This window comes from Lagenorhynchus albirostris, chromosome 17 (assembly GCF_949774975.1).
Source record: "Lagenorhynchus albirostris chromosome 17, mLagAlb1.1, whole genome shotgun sequence".
NCBI classification, from domain to species: domain Eukaryota; kingdom Metazoa; phylum Chordata; class Mammalia; order Artiodactyla; family Delphinidae; genus Lagenorhynchus; species Lagenorhynchus albirostris.
The window spans coordinates 43,773,602-43,790,433 of record NC_083111.1 but is presented as its reverse complement, the minus strand read 5'-3'; the positions used below and the strand labels follow the sequence as shown (position 1 = coordinate 43,790,433).

Below are 16,832 nucleotides of genomic sequence, written 5' to 3'. Positions count from 1 at the left end.
AGACATTATGCTAAGTTAGAGAAACCCAATACAGAAGAATATATACAGTATAATTCCACTTATATGAGTAGGCAAAACTCACCTATGGGGTCGGGGTGTCTGTGGAGGGGTATACTGGAAGAGGCACAAGGGAACTTTCTGGGGCTTTGGAAATGTTCTCTAAGGGTGTGGGTTACAAAGGTGCATGCATTGGTCATGTCAATGAACTGTACACCTAATATCTGTGATTTTCACCATATGTAAATTATGCCTCAATTTAAAAAAGGAAAACTTAAAAGAAAGCAAAACAAACAGATCTCTAATACAAATACCTGAAATCAATATGCTTTTTTTATTTACTGGACTGAAGGAAACCTTTATAATTCCAAGGCAAAAACAAAACACACACTCAACTTTTAAAAGGTTAAACTGTGGAAACAGCACAGACCAAAACATCACTCAAACCACAAGCCAATCTTAAGTAAATCACCTAAGGTCTCTTAGCCTCAGTTTTCATCTATGAAACGGGAATAAAAAAATCTACCTCACCCAGACATAAAAACTAAGCTTATGCAAAGCACTGCAGAGAGGGGACTTCCTGGCAGTCCAAAGGTTAAGACTCTGTCTGCACTTCCACTGCAGGGGGCGTGGGTTTGATCCCTGGCGGGGGACCCAAGATCCCACATGCGGCGCCACGCGGCCAAAAATTTTAAAAAGTTTTTAAAAATAAAATTTTAAGAAAAGCATTGTAGAGAAAAATGTTGCCTACTATTCCAGTTCTCCAAGGATCAAGCCATTAGCCACTGTAGTCACCCACTGACTGTGGGCCTGAGGGGAATTCAGGATGGAGACAAACAGGAAGCAGTCTGTGCTTCGGATGCCTGCCCCAAGATAGTGAAGATACATATCTAAGGAAAAATTTCAGTGACCCCAGATTCTTGCATCTTCCCATACATAGAAAAGCACTAAAATCATCAACTTGAGACGCCTGTTCTTTGTGATTAATAGTCACCTTTTGATTTCGACTACAGGTTTTTTCACAGCAAAAAATTCATATATCCTGGCTCCTCTCCTCCCTTACCTCTTCAGAACGGTTTCTCAGAGCTGAGAGGCTGTCTTCTGGGTTACCTTACACAGTAAGACACTGAATAAACTCAACTCACAGTTCTTACGTTGTTCGTTTTGGCTTTTTTCAAGTCAAGATATCTAGGGAATTCCCTGGCGGTCCAGTGGTTAGGACTCTGTGCTTTCACTGCCGAGGCTGCAGGTTTGACCCCTGGCCGGGGAACTAAGATCCCACAAGCCGTGGGATGCGGCCAAAAAAAAAAAGAAAAACAAAAGATATCTAGTATAGTCCCTGGAACACAGGACCTTAGTAAATGATCATGGTAGGAAACAATTAGAAAATGTGTAAAAAAAGATCCACTTTACCTATCCTTTCTAGTGGACTCTTTTTTGAATACCTATCTATACTCCTACCCTTCTGTTTTCCTGAAAACTCTCCCCCTTTCTGATAAGTAACCCCATCTCAGCCAGATGGCTGGTGGGGTGAGGGGGTAAGGTAAGGAGGAAGAGATGCCTTATTCTTTGGCTCCTTCATCTTAAAAACTGTCATGTTAATCAATGTTTTGGATAACCAAATTATATTCAAAGGTATGAGGGAAACTCACTATTTTTTTTAAAAAAAGTTTAAATTGTTTTGTGAAATGCAAAAGACTTATAAAGATGACCGGCAGGTTTCCCGGATATGAGGTTTACCTAAAGCGGCATTCTTATTCACATTTGCTGGAAAGCTTTCTAATTACCTTTCAAAAGGCCATATATTTCCAAATGCTAAAACGTGCATACCAATAACTACTTTCCCCCAGAAAGCATGCTCAAGCCATAGGCAGAGTACGTGAGTGCTCTCCTTTTATCACACCAATACTGGTTAGTTGGATTACAGCCAACAGCAGGGCTCAAAGTAGATTTATCTTTCCTGTAGATCATGTAGTCCACTTGCCTAATGCAGCGCCCTAGATTTTACAAATTACATTCACTGATGTACTTGCAAGTCTGCAGATTTAAACATTTTCAAGGAGGACACAAGACATGTGTATAAAATTATCTGTCTTGATCATCAATAAAAGCACTATTTCGAGGCCACCCACTAACCTTCCACTGTAATTTTAAATTTCTGCAAAGATTTCTTTGCTTTTAGCAAAATCAGGGTTGAGCCAATACGCAGATGTTCTATCTGCATTCACACCGCACAGTAAGAACCCACACACACCAAAGATCTGTTTGAAAGCTTTTAAGGGCAAATATTTCTATTGTGTGGCCTGTGATAGGCACAGACTAAAGGAAACTTGAAACTATAAATAGCACAGAGAACAACACCATGTGGGGCGGGGGGACGTTCTGCTTAAAATGACACAACAAACGAGTTCACGATTCGGCAAAATGTCCATATATATCAAAAAACTGAATTATGAACTGACCAAAAAACTATGATGACTAAGAAGAATTTATTCCCACCGAAAAGTTCTATATGCCATCTTATTACCACTTTTAAGGTGTTTCCTCATCATGCAGAGATATTCATTGCAAAAAGGCTCGGGTCTAACTCTCCATCATGATGTGACCAAAACCGAAATGCAGTGGAATCCGACTCAGTGCAGTCTTCGGGGGGCCAACAACCAAGCGGGAGCTGGCACAGGGCAAGATTCCCTCACTGCCCCTGATAATCACTGCTCCCCATACAAGTAAGATCTTAAAAGCTCCAACCTAAAGACAAAGCAGATTTGCCTCCTCCGGTGTCGGCTAAGAAGGTACAGGGATCATCTGTAAAGGGGCAGGAAAGCCAGTGGGTGTAAAATGGCTGCCCCGGGCAGATTGAAACGCAATAAATCACAGGCAAATCCCTTCCTAGAGTAAGGGCTTTACAACAAACGTGTGGGTAAAGAGCCCCCAACCATTTCCACTCGGGATGTGAAGGTGCGCAGGAGACTGGACAGCAAACCCGAGGCCAGATGCGGGCTGGGAGAATAGGCACGCGGGCCCGCAACCCGGGCCGACAACTGGGGGTAGCACGAGGTGCCGGTCACTGCCTCGACGTTTGTCGGGACCCGTCGAAACACAAAGCCCAGCGGGTGCTGCTAAGAAGAAAGGAAAGGAAAGCACGTGCTCCGCAGACCGGATCGGAGTTCTCTGACCACCGAGTGCACTTTCACCGGAAACCGCGGACCTCCCCACGGCCGAGCCGGCTCCCAGCTGAGAGCTTTCCGGCGCTCCCTGCCCTGGGCGCCCCCTGCCTTCCCGCACCCCCGAAACGCCCCGAACTCCCGGCCCTGATTGCACCCCTCGCCACAGGTTGGCTGAGCCCGGGGCATCGCTGACCCGCTCGCCCGGAGAATTAAGTTTCTAATAATATAACTTTAGGCGGATTAGTGCTGGCATCACCCAACCCCGAAGCCGCACCGGGAACCAGCTAGAGGTCGTGAAAAGCGAGGCGGGGGCGCGGGCCAGGGTCCCTGCGAGGTGCGGGGCGCCCGCCCTCCTCCCTGGCAGGTGCGCCCCGGGGCTCGCCAAGGCCCGCCGCGCTCACCAGGTACCAGACGCCGAGCAGGATGGTGCCGGTGCGGACATGGCAGCACAGGCAGCAGCTGTTGGAGTAGAACCGCGTCCAGGGGGCCACCATCTTCATCGCTCGGGCCGCCGGCGCAGTGGCGCGAGCGCGCGCCCAACTTTGCAGGAGCTTCAGCCGCGTTGGTCCGGGCCCGCCGCGCGTCTACTGCCGGCTCCTCGGCCGCTCCCGCTCGCGCTCCCAGCCCCGCTCGCCGCCCGCCGGCCCTTGCTCCGCGCCTCCCCCAATAGCTCGGAGCGGCTGCCTCGGCCGGACCCAGCGCTCGGAAGGCTGCGGGAGAAGGAGGAGGAGCAGGAGGGGGCGGAGCGGCTCGCGGACCACGTGACGGGCGCCCGGGCCCCGTGATGTCACCGCGGGCTCCGGCCAGCTGCTGGCGCCGCCGGCCCATTGTAAATAGATAAATCATCTTGCACTCTCGGCCGGTCGCGTAGTCGGCCCCCAGTGGAGTTCCTCTTTCATTTGGTCGTTTGTGTAACTCTGTCATGGATTCGAGATTCTTTTACAGTCTAGTTGGTTGTGGGGTTGTTTTCTCCTTCCACTTGTATCTTGCAGATAATCTGTAGGTGCCATCACTGTTATCTTGTAGACTGGATGGAGGGGGGAGAAACGATAGGGGTGATTCCAGCCAACTGCAGTGCTTTGAAACACTGCTGAAGCTGCCGAGAGCAATTTGTCTCCGCTTCCCAGCTCAATTACTGTGGTAGTAATCTTTTCCCAGAAAACAGGCTGCGTGTCAAGGACATCCTTGCTGTGCTTCAGGTAGCATTTTAAATCATAACTGCAGCTCTAAACAATCTTCAAGCCTATTACTGCCACACGATCTCTGTGTAAGTGAATAAGGTAAGGAGTCCCGGGAAAAAGAGAACGAGGCGTGGCTTTCTTGACATAAGAGAAGCCATTTTTGGCCTAAGACATTTTGTGATCTAAGACTGACCACAGTGCTTGTCCTTGAACAGGCCTCAGCAATAATGATCTTAAGGGAACACAAGAACAAACTGTTATCAGGCAAGAGAAGTAACAATAGCAAAGATAAATCAGTTGTAGGACTTCCCTGGTGGCACAGTGGTTAAGAATCTGCCTGCCAATGCAGGGGACACGGGTTTGGGAAGATCCCACACGCCGTGGAGCAACTAAGCCTGTGTGCCACAACTACTGAGCCTGCGCTCTAGAGCCCGTGAGCCACAACTACTGAACCCACGTGCCGCAACTACTGAAGCCCAGGCGCCTGGAGCCCGTGCTCCACAAGAGAAGCCACCACACTGAGAAGCCTGCACACCGCAACGAAGACTAGCCCCCGCTCGCCGCAACTAGAGAAAGCCTGCGCGCAGCAACAAAGACCCAACACAGCCAAAAATAAATAAATAAACAAATAAATAATAAAAATAAATTTCTAAAAAAAAGAAGATAAATTAGTTGTAAAGACTCCCAGTTCTGTTTCAATGGTAAAGATTAACCTGAAACACTTTCTTAAGCTGTTTCGCAGAATTTAAAACCCCCCTCGAGCGCTCAACCACCCTCTAAGGGATGATGATGTCAACCTTTTCTGACCCTCAGGACTTCAATCAACTAAAGCTTGGACTCTGTGGCCGCCAAGCCGCTTCATGACTATGCATGTACCCTTAGCTTAAAATTTCCCCAATTTTGCTATTGAGAAGACACTGCTTTGGGGAAGATTCCCCAGTGCTCTCCTTACTTGCTGCAAGTAATACATCCTTCCTTTTCCTGATCTTTGTTTTGGTTGTCTTTCAGCTCCACACCCACCAAGAGGCGAACCCAGTTTTGGGGGGTAACATCTGCAAGACCCAGCACAGAGTGTTAAGAGATAGTGAGAGATAGGACTCCAGTTTGGGGTTATTTCCTCCCATTTAGTGTTTGGTCTGGAAGAGCCCTTGTCCTAGGTTAGCCTCTAGTAATCACTGTGTAAGCCAAGCATCTCAGTTAAGGACTCAAGATTTTTTTTTTAATAAATTATTTTATTTATTTGGGCTGCCTTGGGTCTTTGTTGCTGTGCACGGGCTTTTCTCTGGTTGGCAAACGGGGGCTACTCTTTGTTGCAGTATGAGGGCTTCTCATTGCAGTGGCTTCTCTTGTTGCAGAGCACGGGCTCTAGGCACACGGGCTTCAGTAGTTGTGGCACATGGGCTCAGTAGTTGTGGCACGTGGGCTCAGTAATTGTGTCTCGTGAGCTCTAGAGCACAGGCTCAGTAGTTGCGGCACACAGGCTTAGTTGCTCCACAGCATGTGGGATCTTCCCAGACCAGGGCTCGAACCTGTATCCCCTGCATTGGCGTGTGGATTCTTAACCACTGTGCCACCAGGGAAGCCCCCCGTAAGCTCTCTGAAATACAAGATTTCCTTGAACCAATGAGTCATTTGCCTAATGAATCTGCAATTCTGGTGGGGAAGGCAAAGTGGGAGCTAACTATGGGAACTTGCTGGGAGTTGGCACTTGGAATGTAGTACTCCCCATCCAGATTCTCTATTTCCATTCCTTCTCAAGCACTAATGCTTGTCTTAGAGCTGGTTCGAAGTGGCTATGAGCATGATTAAATATTAAATGGAAGATCCCAAACAGAAAATTATCTCTAATGTGGAAGAAAACAGAACGTTGTAGTGAGAAAACAAAACAAAACAAAGAAAACCCTGAGGTTTTCTTGTTTGGTATTTCTGATTAACTCCCACAATGATGTTGTTACTGGACTGAATTTGGGGTCAGCTTACCCACGGCACAGCAAAGCCAATGTACCGACACCGGATGGTGGTGAAGGAAAGTACAGCATTTATTGGAGGCACCAAGCAAAGAGTATAGGCAGCTCATGTTCAAAAGTCCCAAACTCCCCAATGGCTTTCAGGGAAGGGTTTTTAAAGGCAACTTTTGGGATGAGGGGTGGAGGAAGCATGACCTTCTTCTGATTGGTTGGCGGTGAGGTAAGAGGGTGATGTTTCAGGAATATTAATCATCTGGGGTCTACTTAATCACTATCCTCCACCTGTGGTGGGGAGGTGCGTCTTAGTTTCTGCATAACAACTCAAAGATTTGTGTCAGATTGTTATGGATGTCCCTTGAGGGGGAACTGGGATTCTGCCTTATCACTGAACTATTATTATTTTTCTTGCTGAACTACTTTTCCCTTGTTTCTGCATTCCCTCACTTCCCTAATTGGTTAGTGCCTGTGCCTGCTCTTTGGAACTCAGGGAAGGCCTAGGAGACTAAAACCTTTTTCTACAAACAAGAAACGGGGGACATGGAGGGGTTTTTGTACACGGGAGGGCCTCACAGGGTCCTACTCAGTTTCGGTGTTCATTATTATTTCTGATTAAGGGCCCATGTCTGACATCTCTGGGGATGACTCTGGGGTCCCTTGAGATCCATGTTTAAGCTACACAATAAGAATGTGACAGCTTTACAGTCTTGTAAAGCTAACCGCTCTTGCACTTAAACAGCCTTATCTCACATTCCTCTTCCTTCCTATATAACCTGTCTTTAAGAAATTTAGAGCCAACCAATTTTTCTCTTGCTCCAAATCTGAAATGAAACTTTGACAATTACTCTATAATAATCTTAACTTGAGGGCTTCTCAAATCTCTTCTTTTCTAGGACAAATTGTATTTCAATCCATCTGTTAGAGATCCAAATCACCCAATGTTACTTTGAGTGGTGAGTGTTGGTAAGACATACAGACATAAAGGCTACAAACGTTAGAACATTCTGCTCCCAGCGCTAGTGTCTAGCTTAGTCCACACGTCACTGTGATGTTAGAAGCTTGCCAAGTATCCTTACAGGTACAAACAAAATGCAATGGGAAAACAGAGGGATTGATTACATTAAAACGGTGGGGAGTTAGTGTTTTGGTTGGGCCTTGTAAAGGGTGAATAGAACGTAGACTAGGAAGGTTGAAGGAAGAAACACTTTAAAAAAAGATTATTTTATTGAAGTAGAGTTGATTTACAATGTTGTGTTAATGTCTGCTGTACAGCAAAGTGAGTCAGTGATACTTATATATACATTCTTTTTCATATTCTTTTCCATTATGGTTCATCACAGGATATTGAATATAGTTCCCTGTGCTATACAGTAGGGCCTTGTTGTTTATCCATTCTACATATGATAGTTTGCGAGAGACACTTGATCTGGAAGTTGTATAGAGCCAGACAGTCCTTTGGGGGAGGGAAGGTCTCACTTGAACTACCTCCGTGACCTCAGCAAGCAGCTGTCTCAGGAGAGACCTCAGTACTCCTCTTAAAGCTGAGAAGTTCAAAGAGCTACTATTTAACTCTCCTGGAAAGGAAAAAGGGGGCTCGACACGTTCCCTCAACGCGTTGGAAGGGGAGTCCACATGCCTATGCCAGAGGGAGCTGTGGAATGTCTTCTTCAATAATGAAAGTACTGCTCTCCTAGGTGAGACCAAAGAAAACCTCATAGGTCTCCTCATGCACTCTCCACTTAAACCAGGGACCCATTCATTCATTCATTCACTCATTTCATGGGAGGGAACTTATTTTGTACCTTCTTGGAGCTAAGCGTGGCTGTCACCTCAGAAAATGAAACAGTCTCTATAAGGAGCTCACAGTTTAATGAGGGAGACAGAAAAACAAATAGAAAAACATAATAGCAAGATAAGTGCTAAGATATTCGTAGCATGGAGCGCTATGAGAACCCCAGATCGCAGCTTTGGGAAGGTCAGGGAGGACTTCCCAGAGGTAGTGACAGCTAAATTCAGAATTATAAGATAAGTTGGAGTTAGCCAGGGAGAGAGACAGAGGACCATCCTGGGCAGGATGGGAGCAGGATATGCAAGTGCCTAGTGGCTGGTGAGCTCTCAAGTTTAGAAGCAGCAAGTAGTACAATAGCTGGGGCTTAACATTTGGAGGGAAAGGAGGAAGAAGAGAGATGGGGCTAAGGAAGTTTCAGGGGCGTCAATTTAGGTAGGGGAGGTAACAGAAGATGAAAAGCTTTTCGTGCCATGTTCCACTGAGGTTTGGAGTATATTTCCTTAGGGAACTTCTGAACCACTGAGGGTTTCATAAATATTAAACCCATATGACTTGAAAAATTGATGTCACGAGCTTAAGGTACATACAAATGAGATAGGCAGGACCCTCTACCTAACTTGTGGGTCCAGTGCAAACTGAAAATGTGGTGCCTATTGTTTAAAGGGTATTAAGAATCTCAAGATGGCAACAGTGGAACCTTAAACCAAGTGTGGGCCCTTTAAAGTGTGGGACCCTGTGCTACTGCCCGGGTCACACACCCATGAAGCTGGCCCTAGAGATAGGTCCCATATTTCTCTCAGAAATTAAAAACCAAACTAAACAACAGCAAAAAAAAAAAAACGGTGAGAGCTGTCTCTTGTTTCTGTCAAATGACAAAGAAGTGCTTCATGGAGGCTGTGATCGATGCCAATTTTATAGGAGTGTATGGAAGCAGATGTGGATGCCAGACGATTCATTAAGGAATCTGGATCTTGTCCCAGTCAGGGGTCAGGACTGTGAAGGTCAGAATGTGAAGCTGGCTTCAGCCCTGAATTGTAGCCAAGGTGGAAGTCAAAAATCGTGATTGACGTGCTCTGAGATATATGTAATGAATTATACACTTATTAAAGCACACATTTGGGGTTTGGTCAGCTTCTGGACTGGGGGTTGGGAGAAAGAGAGACGAGGACACAATCCTTGTCTCCAAGAAACTCATCGAGTAATGAAAGAGACAAGGTGGACAGAGGGCTACATTAGTGGTGGGTAGTACGGCTAACAACAGAGCACAGTATTCTGATCAATAGTGATATTAACATGGTACGTTATACAGTTTATCAATGTTTAAGGATTTGGAGTGCAATCGAATGCCTCTGTACCCATCAGAGCTCAGTCAGGAAAACAGAAGCCATTCTAGACCCTTTACACAGAGGGAAAGTAGTCAGGGAATCGGTTGCCGTAATAATATATTTCACAAGGGCCATCTTGACTCAGTTTTGAAGACGTGGCTGAAAACTCTCAATTCATCTTCTCTCAATTGCTAAGCCCCCACCCAAACTACTTGCCTTATCAGGCTCTAACACGCATGTGTTACAATACGCACTTACCCAAGGCCAGAGGCCCCACATACCTAACACCCAGGATGGTGCTTTCTTTCTTAGGTTCACAGAGTTATTCAAAATACCCAATCCCCAGGAAGCCCTTGAAACCTTGAACCCCACCCTGCCTGCCATACATAAGCCACCTCCTACAGTTCAGCTTGCTGTTACCCTGTCCCCAGGTGGTCCTGCCTGGATGTCTTCTCTCCTCTGGCGCTTTACGTAACAGAATTCTGCCTATCATCTCTCTGAGTGTCATTGTGTTATGTCCCACCAGTGAAAGAAACCTTACATCTTATATCACAGTTGCACCCAGATGAGAAGGCAGACAAAAGACAGTGAGGCAGCACAGATATTGGCAAAAATAAGAAGGAAACTGCCGTCACCTCTTGGCTAGAGCTGTGGCCATGGTGGGAGGGGTGGAGCAGGGTGGCACAGATGCCTTTAGCCAGGCTGCCGCTGGTGGAAATGCCTCCCAAAGCAGAGAGAGAAGGGGACTGCCTTGGCATCTCCCCTCCTGCCATCCTCCAGGCTTCTGCCAGAGCTTTCCACTGGCTGAACTCCCGGAAACCAGCTGACAAGGAGTCTGGGAGACATACTTTCCTGCTTATGAAAACAGCAGGGGGTACTCCATGTTCACAGCAGCAATATTCACAAAGGAGGAAGCAACCCAAGCGGCGTCCACTGAGATGAATGGATAAACAGAATGGGAGATATATATATACACATATATATATATATATTCCATTACATATGTATAATGGATATTATTCAGCCTTAAAAAGGAAGGAAGGGACTCCCCAGGTGGTCCAGTGGTAAAGAATCCACTTTACAATGCAGGGGGCCCGGGGTCCATCCCTGGTCAGGGAACTAGATCCCCCATGCTGTGGGGCAGCTAAGCCCACGCGCCACAACTACTGAGCTCGCGCACCTCAACTAGAGAGCCTGCCTGCCGCAAACTACAGAGCCCACGCGCCCTGGAGCTGGCGCGCCACAACTAGAGAGAAGCCTGCGTGCCACAACGAAGAGACTGTGCTGCAACCAAGACCCGATGCAGCCAAAAATAAATAATAAATAAATCTTTAAGAAAAAAAAAAAGGAAGGAAATCATGTCATGTGGTACAACACGGGTGAAACTTGAAGACCTTATACTAAGCAAAATAGGCCAGTCACAAAAAAAGCATACACGTGTCAAACTCATAGAAACAGACGTAGAATGGTGACTGGGGGGAGAAGGAAATGGGGAGATGTTTTTCACGAGTAGAGAATTTCAGATTTGCAAGATGAAAAAGTTCGGGAGATCCGTTTCACAATAATGTGAATAGACGTAACACTGCTGTACTATACACTTAACCATGGTTAAGATAGTAGATTTTGTGTTATGTGTTTTTGCCCATAATAAAAACCATGTTTTCAAGGAATGAAGTTCTGATACCTGCTACAGCATGGATGAACCTGGAAAATGTTAGGCTAAGTGAAATAAGCCTGTCTTAAAAGGACAAATATTGTATGATTCCACTTAAGTGAGGTATCAAGAGAAGGCAAATTCTTCGAGATGGAGAGTAGAATAGAGGTTACCAGAGGTTACAGGGAGATGGGCAGCTAGTGTTTAATGGGTACAGACTTTCTGTTTGGGATGACGAAGAAGTTCTGCAAACAGTCATAACAGTTACACAACACTGTGAATGTATTTAATCCCACTGAATTGTACACTAAAAAGGGTTAAAAGGCTAAATTTTATGTATACTTTACCACACCCGCAAAAGAGCAGGGAAGGGGAATGGAATGAATTGAGAGCAATGCGACATCTAACCCTGAAATGTTTTCAAGTATAATTTCTCTTCTTTCACGATCTAGAAAGGCAGAATCTTGCAATGCCTTAGGTCTTGAAGTAGGAAGACTGGTTAATCTCCTCTTTTTCAGTTTGTAGAATTTTGTAATCAAAGGGCATGAGTTCAAGACATAATTTGCCAATGGCTGTGTCTTTGGGAGAGTCACTTAATCTCTCTGATTTTTACAAAATGTGAACGATAATCCTACTTTTAGGGTTGTAAGGAGGTTGTTACAGAATAAAGCATGTTACATGCCTGGCACACAGTAAGCGTAGCAAACGGTAGATTAGGCAAAATTTCCATTATGTAGCACCTGCTAGTGTTTCACATGTATTAGGTAAAGCTCACAACAAACCATGAGCTAAGTATTAAAATCCCCCTTTTTTCAGATGAGAAAACTGAGGGCCCAAGGCTTTAAGTCACTTGCCCAGTGTCTTGCTGCCAGGTGGTGTCAGCACGAGGATTTGGATCCAGGATGGTCTCACTGCAGAACTTGAGTGCACTATGCTCTCCGTGGTGCCCCTTAGATACTATCCTCAGGGATTTACAATCTGAGGAAAAAGAGCACATGTGCAAAGCACTAAATAGAAACATCAGCCAACACAGGGAGCCCCTACATAAGACATTCCTAAAAATATACACAGGAAACTACAATGTCCAAAAGTTGATGCAATAGTTTCTGTTCCCGGAGAGTTAAAAACCTTTTGAATCACAGCTTTTAAACACAGGTTTTGTTGATATTGCTCTAGCTCTTTACAAGTTTATTAATGTGTTTCCTTCACAGATGAGCAGAGTCAATTAGCTTAGATTGTCCGGTGAACCTCTGATTGAGACGTTCACAGCTCTGGCATACCTGAGGATCCTCTCCAGTGTTTTAAATTATGAGACCTGTGTTCCTTATGACTCATATCGGCACTTTAATTTTCCATTTTCCATCCATGGTTATAAATTAATAAGGGCTAAAATGCAATAAAATATTTAAATGCTTGTACCAAGGGTTCACTTAAGAGGGCAGCACTGCAGAAACTGGCCACATCAGCAGGTGAGATCACAGAAAGCTTGTTTGTCAGCTGAGAGTTGAAAGTTCAAATTCAGCAGAAGAAATGTTTCCTAAGGGAATGGTAGATTGTGTTACTGTCCTGTTCACCCAACAGACTGGTTGCCTCTCCGTGGTGCCCCTCCCAACAGGAAGATTAGCCATCCTTGCCCTCTTAAACTCAAGAGTTCCCATGTGACTTGCTTTGGCCAATAAAATACAGTTAGAAGCCAGGTGGGTGGAAGTTTTCAGAGTTAGATGATGGTTACCAGGTTATTCCTCTTCTACCTGGAAACAGGCAATGTGACAGGTTAAGACTGCTGCCTCAGCAGTCCCAGAGTGAAGATGACATGGATCAGACCCACAGTCAATACACCGTGGACATGTTGTGTGGGCAAGAAATGACTTGTGGGGTTGTTAGCACGGTGACCATGCCCATCCTGATAATACAGGGTATCAGTGTACCACAGATGAAAATGTGGGTTGTTGCACAAGCAGAGTATTAAAAAGTAGTGGATTAAGTGCCCAGAAGTGGCACCTTACAACAAAGGCACCAGGCAATGGGCTGAAAGTTTCCATAGGAGACTGAGGCAAACTGAAAGGCTTTGTAGAGGAAGTGGGACCTAATGTGAGCTGTAAAGGGAAAGGAGAACTTAGACAAGGGGGTGCTTCACCTCTTCTCTGTCCTATTTTAATTGACTAGCTATGCATTTTCAAATAGGAGATAATCAAAAGGCCAACAAAAGGAAAAAGAAGGATATGAGAAGTTTTTATTCTTAAGAACATGATTCGAGTGATTCGAGAAAAGTGAGAAATATTCACAATCATGTAACAATTTTTGTATCTGTCACTCAGATTTCATCACTTTCTAAGATGTTGCCATCTGTGCTTCTTGTTTTTTCTAAAGAAGTAAAATATTACAGCACAGAGAACTCTATTCAGTGCTCTGTAATGACCTATATGTCAATGGAGTCTAGAAGAGAGTGGATATATGTATATTTATGGCTGATTCACTTTGCTGTACAGCAGAAACTAACACAACATTGTAAATCAACTATACTCCAATAAAAAAAATTAATAAAAAAATTTTTTAATAAAATAAAGTATTACAGACTCAAGCTTCCTGCATACACCTCCCTGATCCTATTTTTCTCCTTTAAAAAGCCTACAACTTGGGACTTCCCTGGTGCTGCAGTAGTTAAGAATTCACCTGCCAATGCAGGGGACATGGGTTCAAGCCCAGCAACGAAGACCCAAAGCAGCCAAAAATAAATAAATTAAATAAATTAAAAAGTTCCTGTCTGAAAGAGTTTAAGGTAAAAGATTTCAATTGTGTGGACCACTTCTGTCTGAAACTAAGATGTCTCCTCCTAACAAGGTGAAAATGGTTTCAATAAAAAGCTTTAAAAAAAAAAAAGCCTACAACTCGGTAAATTAGTCATCTTAAAAAGCTAGAAACCATCAAAATAAAAATCCCACTTAGGGGCTTCCCTGGTGGCACAGTGGTTGAGAGTCCGCCTGCCGATGCAGGGGACACGGGTTCGTGCCCCGGTCCGGGAAGATCCCACATGCCGCGGAGCGGCTACGCCTGTGAGCCATGGCAGCTGAGCCTGCGCGTCCGGAGCCTGTGCTCCGCAACGGGAGAGGCCACAACAGTGAGAGGCCCGCATACCGCAAAAAAAAAAAAAAAAAAAAAAAAATCCCACTTAGAAAAAAATACACTTAAAAATTTATTTATTTATTTTTGGTTGCGTTGGGTCTTTGTCGCTGTGCGCGGGCTTTCTCTAGTTGCAGCGAGCAGGGGTTACTCTTTGTTGCGGTGTGCAGGCTTCTCATTGCGGTAGCTTCTCTTGTTGCAGAGCACGGGCTCTAGGCTCACAGGCTTCAGTAGTTGTGGCACTTGGGCTCAGTAGTTGTGGCTCACGGGCTCTAGAGTGCAGGCTCAGTAGTTGTGGCGCACAGGCTTACTTGCTCTGCAGCATGTGGGATCTTCCAGGACCAGGGCTCAAACCCATGTCCCCTGTATTGGCAGGCGGATTCTTAACCACTGCACCACAAGGGAAGTCCCAAATACACCTTTTTGATGGCAAAATTGAGAAGCATACATCTAAAAACAATGAAACACAATTTATTATATCTGGGTATAAATACCAGATAATCATTAAAAATGCCCTGGCCAGAAGAGGGAACTGAGGGAAAGATAAGACAATATTTAATGACTACATCGCTATTTATCTAGTTGTCCACAAAACTGGGAAACAGTATTATCCTGGTCTTTAAGGATTTAACAAGATCATGACATTTCAGAGTGAAAGCGTTTGGAGCTGACTTGAAACCAGTGTCTTCATGTTACACTTGAGAAATTGGCCCAGAGAGGTGAAGCAACTTGCCCAGGGTCACACAGATAATCTGTGTCAGAGCTAGAACTTTGTCTCTGCATAGCATTACCTTCCAAAACTGGTGAGGAAGGGAGACTGGGAGGGGAGGGCCAGCCCTCAGTCGGTGCAGGGTCCATGGGGGCTTTAGGAGGTGTGAGAAGAGCAATCCTGAGGTTCTGGAGGCAGCGCAGTGAAAAGGGAGGGAGGAGCCGCCATGTGGAAAGAGCCGGTCTTCCGGGGGCCCAGAGACCATTGGAAGTCAGGAGAGGCCCAGTGAGTGTGTCCCAGACCCATGGCCTGTGGTGGTTGTCTGAAGGCAGTGTTGCCAGCTGGCGTCACCCTGACAACCAGGAGCTTCACCGGAAGGCTGAGTGGTCTTAGGACTCGGAAAGACTTACAGTGAAAGTGAGTTCTTAGGGCCTCGGGATTCTGAGGGCCCCAGGAAAGCTGTGGGACAGGGAGGTCGCTGCTTCTGCTCCCTGTCTCTCTGACCAAATCATCCCTGGGCATTGTTGGTGGTGGTATTTAATTTAATTTAATTAATTTATTTATTTAGGAATTTTAGTACATACTTTCATCTTCATAGGTGTGTTTTAGTTTTGCTTTTATAGTCTGAGGGAGATTTTCTGTCTTTTTTTAACATTGATTTGTTTATATTTTGCTGTGATTTAAATAATACTTAGAAACAAAGAATGCATTTAAATTTCATTTCCTTGAAATGAGGGATTTAGATTAAGCAAATACTAGGGAAGTTTTCACAAGGGTGTTTTCATTTAGTGAGTCAACCATTTTGATCACATCAAGCAATCCCTCCTCATCTATGACGAGTCCCTTGCTACCCAGAGGATTTAACACATTCCCGAGATGTTCTTGAGAAAAGGCTGAGGGCACTTTGTTTATGGAAATGTGTGGCAGCTTCTCCTGCTTTCCCCATGGGGAAAAAAATCTGCACTTTAAAAAATGAACTGCACTAATATCCATGAGTCCACACTGATGTAAATAAATGATTGAAGAAATAAATAAATGAGGGAGAAGAGATAGATCCCCTGGTGCAGAAAATTCCAAATAATTGATGTGGATGTTTCGCCCACAGGGACATGGAGCATAGCTCTCACTCCGTTAAGTGTGGGCTGTGCAGAGTGACAGCATAGAAAAGAGCACAGCATAGAAAGCGGGGGAAGAGTGTGACCTGGAGAAACATGACAAACACTACCCCAGCCAGGTGGTCAAGGGCAACATCAACAGTGATAAGTCTTATTGATGGCCTGTACCTACCCTTGAATGATGTAATGAGAAGGGCACTTTACCTCTGTGCTCGTCATCCCCCAAACCCCTGACCCCAGTCTCATTATGAGAAAAGCGTCAACAAATCCCAAATGAGATTCATTCTATGAAATATCTAACCAGTACTCCTCACAACTGTCAAAGTCATCAAAAACAAGGAAAATGAGAAACTGTCACAGCTAAGAGGAGCCTAAGGAGATTAAAGTAAATATAATGCGGTACCTGGATGGGATCTTGGAGCAGCAAAAGGACATTAGGGAAAAACCAAGAATATCTGAATAAAGTGTGTACTTTAGTTAACAACAGTGTACCAGTATGGGTTCTCTAATTGTGACAAACGTACCAGACTACTGTAAGGTGTTACTGATAGGGGACACTGAGTGTGGGGTATGTAGGCGCCCTCTGTATTATATTCATAATCCTTCTGTACATCTAAACTGTTCTAAAAAATAAAGTTCATTAAAAACAAAAATAAAAAAGTGAACTGTGCTGTAGTGAGAGAGGGAATTATTTTAAAACAATATCAGAGACATTTTTTGAAATACTCAGGTAATCATTAAAACAAAACATTTGAAGAACTCAATTTACTTTAGCATCACCTATGCCAAGTAATTTAGTATCATCGTCTTT

The 16,832-nt window shown here is 44.8% G+C and overlaps 1 protein-coding gene across 3 annotated transcripts in view; it reads right to left on the bottom strand.

Moving 5' to 3' along the window:
- LAPTM4B (lysosomal protein transmembrane 4 beta) overlaps positions 1 to 3,874 on the bottom strand; it is a 68,262-nt gene extending 64,388 nt beyond the window's left edge. For all 3 annotated transcript variants that reach the window (XM_060127884.1, XM_060127885.1, XM_060127886.1), the window contains exon 1: positions 3,566 to 3,874. In XM_060127884.1, coding sequence (XP_059983867.1) covers positions 3,566 to 3,664 — 99 coding nt within the window. In that variant the 5' untranslated portion in view covers positions 3,665 to 3,874. The remainder of the gene's footprint in view (positions 1 to 3,565) is intronic.
- Between the last annotated feature and the right edge of the window lie 12,958 nt (positions 3,875 to 16,832).